The sequence below is a fragment of the Morone saxatilis genome, unplaced genomic scaffold (genome assembly GCF_004916995.1).
Source record: "Morone saxatilis isolate NCDOM2014 unplaced genomic scaffold, NCSU_SB_2.0 Contig20, whole genome shotgun sequence".
Classification (NCBI taxonomy): Eukaryota; Metazoa; Chordata; class Actinopteri; family Moronidae; genus Morone; species Morone saxatilis.
The window spans coordinates 25,167,977-25,174,104 of record NW_023339763.1 but is presented as its reverse complement, the minus strand read 5'-3'; the positions used below and the strand labels follow the sequence as shown (position 1 = coordinate 25,174,104).

The following is a 6,128-nucleotide window of genomic DNA, read 5'->3' as shown; positions in this document are numbered from 1 at the left end:
CCCCCCCGGTTTTCCCACAGTTTACTGTTTAGTGACGCACACAACACAGCACACTCAGACTGACGTGCAAACCTGCTTTCCAAACTGACAGGCTTAGTGTCACATTCAATTACAGACAAAGTCTGAATGTAACATGTGAGTGTACAGAAACACGGGGCCTCGCACACACATTCGCAGGAGAGCTGTCCCATCCCCACACATTCATCATCACATCTTGAGATTATTTTACATGGTGATTATTAATGCCAGAGGCTTTCCCCCAAATAACTTATAATTGAACAGAGTTGCTGATTCCATGGTAGATTATGAAACTCCCAGATAAGGCTACCTAATAGGGAATCAAAGAGGATTGTGGGTTTCAAGTCAAGTCTAAAAATATGATTTTCTGCATTATTTGGGGATCAGAGCTTAGTTTAGTGTGTGGTGCATGTGCAAACACTCCACCGCTAACTGGTTATGCAGTCAAAATTAAAGATATTTTTATATACCTATAGTGACTTAAATTAATCAGTCTGTCACATGGGGTGTTCCCCTGTTGTTGCTGCAGCCACAGGAGTCATTTTATAGTCTGACCAGCGGGAGGTGCTACCACCTTTGTTGTAGTGCTGTCGTCTGTACTGTGACTTGTCCTGTCAGTAGTAATAATGTTATGGCTGATCTGTGTATATAACTTATAAGAGCATAATAGCATTAGTATGAAAACCACAATTATTTTAAGTTGCGAAAATAAATGACTAATCTAATTAGTCAAATTTAATACATTTAATAAATCTCTCATTTATCTCATGTGATTAGTGACACAAAACATACTGTAGGCTAAATTTCCACACTATGGTCATAGCCTATTCTGAAATAAAATAATCACTCTCATGTGGAAGCATGGAGCATTAGTTTGATGTAGAAAATGCATTGTAAACTTCTATAAAAATGGAGAGATTAAAAGTTAAAGACTGCGGTGTGTTGCAGCTGTGGTGTATTTATAAAGAGAAAAGAGGAAGAAGGCAGTTTGCTTGAAACGCCAAAACAGAAGAGTTGGGGAGGAGAAAGAGAAGAGAGTGAAAAGAAGTACAGACAGAGAGCTACAGAGACTGCAGGAGAGGAGGAAAGAAGGACAGACATAATAAACGGATAAACAGACGGAGAGTGAAGGACTTTCCAAATGGGTGAGCTTGGGTGAGGGGAAACAAACTCTGCTGCATCCTGGACAGAGAGTGAGTGAGGGAGAAACGTGACAGGAGGAGAACTGAGAAGGGTGACAGAGGGGAGAGAAGAGTTAGACAGTGGGGATCCTAAAAAAGATCCTTGGACGGTTGGCAAAATAAGAGATTTGCACTCTTCATAGTCTCTTCACTCTCTCATGACTGCATGTAACAGCAACAGCTAACGCTGATTCAGGTCAGTGGTTCCTGTTTGCTCTGTTAAAGGGGGAAGAAAAAGGGAAGAAAAGCAAACAAGGACAGGTAATAAAGAATGATGACAGATGAAAAAGAGGAATTATTTCAGAGCATGTACATGCTTTTCTGTTTCACTGTTGTAGCAGTAAGTTTGGAGTACTTTGAATAGAGGGAGTGGGGAGAGAGGGAGAGGGAGACTCAAACACCAAAAAAGGTCTGGAGTCAGGGCTGGAGAAATTGCAGGCTTGACAGATGCTGCACACCCGTGGGGAGAGAAGAATAAGGAGAGAGACAGACAGAGAGAGAGAAGGGGACTGACACACAATGACAAGCAGGACGTAAGTGACAATCAACTAGAAGCAGAAGGGGTGGGGGGTGGGGGGGGGTGTACAGTCCGAAATAGTGAGGGTGAGTTGTTCCTGTAAATGTAATTGTCAAGATACCAACCAGAGCCACTGTAAACCCAGAGGTAGAGGAACATTTCCATTCTAAATCAACCATGGACACCAGGGTTTCACTGCAACTCTAAACCAAAGGGACCCCTCAGACACCGGCTGTCATGTCGACGGGCCCTGGCCTTGGTGCACCTGACCTGTCCGAGGGCCCCCCGACCATTGGACCTGTTGGGCTCCAGACCCTGTTGGATCTACTGGTGGGCGTCTACCAGGAGTTCGACTCCTCTCCCTTTGCAAGGGAGAAGTATGTCTCTGGTTTCCTGCAATGGGGTGAGTGTTTTTTTCTTTCTAGGCATTGTTTTCTTTTATGTACCAAGTTCTTCTACTTCTGCTTGACTGACACGCAAAGCCACTGGGGAATTCCTGACAACTACACCCATATCATTTCCTTTAAATATTAACATGCTGACCTAAATCACTCTTCCTGCTATCAACATTCAATGTTTCTTGGCAACCACTCATCACACATATGACCATGCGTAGCTAAGCATACAGGTCACAGCCATTCATTGTATGAAATGGGCCAGTACTCACCGGTACTGTGTACAGGTTTTGGTTAAGTTTTTGGACCTTGGTATTTCTAAAACCCTGCGTATATCAGTGCTGGTGAGGTACTCCTAAATGCCTGCATAACTGCGTCTCCCTGTAAACACAGCTTGTTTACCACTAAGAAAACTGGGACCATTAGAAATGTCTGTGTGGTTTATAAATAACTAGCTACTAATCTTGCAAGGCAGCTGGACTAACAAGATCAAGAAATCACCCTATAATCGATCTTGTCAGACATCTAGTTATACGTTTGTGGCCAAACAGTGGTACCCCACCAATCTGCATCCTACGAGATAGTACTGGTAGCTATGGGGGGTGGGCGCTAGGTGTGACACAACTAAAAGCTGTTTAGAACAATGGTGGCTCCCATAGAGGTTAGCGTCTGTTGCTAGCATCGGTTCTATCAGAACTGGAGAGTATTTCTTCATTGAAAGAAAAGCAAAGAACGACACTGAATGCTTTTCTCTATTGAAAAGATGTTTTTGCTCTGATAGACAGATAGATCAATCACCTGCCGAGTGTTTTTTGACAATGCCTGCCCTTTTCCAAACAGTTTGCAATGACGACTTCCCAGATGTTTCTGTGTAATAAAACCACATAGCACAGTCAGGTTAAGTTCTACAGGTTGTTAAAATCCATCATACATTATGAATTACATTCATAATGTATGATTCTGCAGCTCACAATTTACAGCTGATGCCAATGTCAGTACCAAGGCAGGAAGTTGTGTCTGTTTTGGGGGTTTGACGCCCCTATTGGCAGGACAAGATCATTTGTCTGTGACTTCTAAAACTTTTATCAATTGTTGTTAGAAAAGTAAAAGTGGTTTCTGATCAGACACAGCTATGGTTTAGATTTAATTAGGTTTGAGCAGAAAACAGGTTGGGAGAGATGACAGTTAAGATTTGAGAATCATCATGGTCATGGTTAAAAGAAACTGATGTTTGCCTGTTGGTAGGAAACACAAAACAAACTCTCCTGTGTTACAGTCTGATGTTTTGTTGATCTGTCCAGCAACCCTAACCTCCCTCTGTGGACTTAATAGCTTAATAACAATGTCACACTACTTCCTCCTTTGTCTCGGTGGACAAGTTATTCGTACAAACCGCTAGAGATCTTTGTCACCTGAACGTAAACATGTGTTGTTTGGGGAGATTTGTTAAAATAAAAAAAGGTTAACAGATCAGGAGCAATACAGTGCTTCCTATTCAAAGTGTTCACAATGATACTAAACTCACCTGCACACACACACACTGACAGCACAGCCATTGGGAGCAATTAGGGGTTCAGTATCTTGTCCATGCTTATACACCAGTCAGCCATAACATTATGAGCACTGGCCATCCAACAGACAAATGTGACAAATGTGTGTATGTATGTTATATGTATGTATGTCTATACATACATACATATAACATATAATATATATTTATACCTTATCTGCAGTATTGTTCATTTTACATTGTCTCTAATAATCTCATGCACAGATGAAGCTCTGCCACATGCAGGGTTAGGATTCTTTTCTGTCTCAGGGTCACACGAGACCATGAATGCACATGGAGGCATTTGGGTCAAGCAGAAGGGCTCTTAGATTGATCAGAGGGACAAGCCACTTCTCTACAATCACTGTAAATACAACCTCAAGTTACTTAATATTACTGCTTAAAACCGTAACCCATCCAATATATATATATATATATATATATATGTTAACAGTGACTTGCTGTGATTCAGTCTTTTCAACTGAAACAGACTGCAGTTTTGGTGCTTTAGGTTTTATGATTGCCAGTGCATTTGCAGTACTTGATGACATTTTTCCTAAAATTTATAAATTAATGAGTTGTCAGCATGTCAAACACATTCAGTATGAATGTGTTTGACATGCTGAAATAGTCCAAGCAACAAGTCTCCATGGGATTTTACAGAATGTAGAGTGGACATCAGAGCATAGTGTGGCATAGTATGTGCTCCCCGAATGGATATAGTTGAAGTGCAGTTCTCACTAAGATATAAAAAGTGCATTTGTTTTTGGTTTCTATACTGATACATTATCAGATTGATTTCTATGTGAAACAAACAGTAAGACCAGTAAACAATCAACAGAAAGCTACTGTTCCACATTTTACATTCCCGGTTCTCAAATGAAGATTTATTTTCTCCAAAATATCATTGGGTCTTTAGAGTGTTGGTCGGACATTTCAACATGTAAATATTTTCTAGTTGGTAATTAAAGCCAATAGTCGTCTGGTTGTCGAATGTTTATGATATTAATTTCATTATTATATGATTATGTTAAATGATGATGGTAAAAGCAGTAATGATTCTGAATGTGTCAGAACAACCAGCAAGGAGACTGAACATTTAATTTATTTATTTTAACATAGTATAATCATCTCTCAAATGTCATCACTTCCAACTTCACAAAAACAAATTCTCACAGACTTGTTAATACAATGGATGATCTATAGTGTTACATACAAATCAACTCTCAACAAACTGGCTCCCCTCCCTTCCCCACCTGAACCCGTCGTATGTATTCCTGGTCAGAGCCAGTTCTGTGAGCCCACTCTGACTATGTTACTCATATCGGGCCCGCTTGATTTTTTGAAGTAAAAGTGCGGCGACTAACAGTTTACTTTCTCAGCAGTGTCCCATTCGCCTATTTTTCCTCAAGATAGCAAAGTTTTGACCTAACTAACTAACGTGTAGCAACAAAGTCAAATGCAAAATTCTGGTCTGTATTGAATAGATAAAATGGTATTGAAACACCACTAACATCTCTAATTATTAGTAATTTAACGTTGAAGCCTTAGGGACAGCAGTTAGACTAAAATATAAGTAATTTTAGTCTTAACTTAAAAGTTTTTCACAGATACGCAGTTAGGCAGGCATTTAGGAGTACCTCACTAACATTGCTATATGCAGGGTTTTAGAAATACCAAGGTACAAAAACTGAACTGAACTGAACTAGGGGGAGTTTGAGGCATCAACATAGTTATTTTTGGGCAATTTAGGCAAAGACTTATATTGTCTACCCCTAGGAGAAAATAGGTCCATACCTTGGTGACCTCAGTGGTGGGTACACCAGAGGTGGTGGTACTAAATAAGAAGTAAGGGTACTCATCTGGACAAAAATCAGTCAATCAGTTTTCATCCAAACCCACACTGGATTCCATTTGAAGACTGACCAACATGCAATTATTTTCCAGGGATTACAGTGTCAAGACCTCTAAAATGAGCCTCACAGTTTTGGGTACAGGATGTGAAGAGAAATTCAGAGCTGAGCTGTGTGACCACACAGATCTCCCCCAGTAACCTCTGTGTTATAACTCAGAATACATGTGTATGAATGCTTAGCCCGCTCCAAGGTCATGAAAGGCAACACTCCTCTGAACGCTTGCTGATTTTCTACCATCCCTCGTGAACCTCTCAGTGACTTTTCCACTGGTGTCATGTCACCACCATGAGTCGATGGCAGACAGAAGGTTAGTTACTTAGATTTTGTGGTCATTATCTTAGATGGTGTCTTTCTGACATTTTTATAAATGATAGACGATTACACACATCATTACACACATAAACACATAAACACGCTGAATGGCTCATAAATGCTGCTTATAGCATTACTGGCTGCCTGCCACCACTGTGGGTGTACATCTGCTGACATCACCCCTCAATTTTCACTCCATCCATTCTCACTCTATTACTTCAATTCAATTCAGTTTTATTT

At 40.5% G+C, this 6,128-nt stretch overlaps 1 protein-coding gene across 3 annotated transcripts in view; it reads left to right on the top strand.

Moving 5' to 3' along the window:
* The first annotated feature begins 1,068 nt into the window (after positions 1–1,068).
* Positions 1,069–6,128, top strand: part of LOC118332006 (myotonin-protein kinase) — a 20,882-nt gene continuing 15,822 nt past the window's right edge. The window contains exon 1 of one of the 3 annotated variants that reach the window (XM_035667131.1): positions 1,069–2,119. In XM_035667131.1, coding sequence (XP_035523024.1) covers positions 1,954–2,119 — 166 coding nt within the window. In that variant the 5' untranslated portion in view covers positions 1,069–1,953. The remainder of the gene's footprint in view (positions 2,120–6,128) is intronic. The other 2 variants (XM_035667132.1, XM_035667130.1) reach the window with 2 other exon arrangements.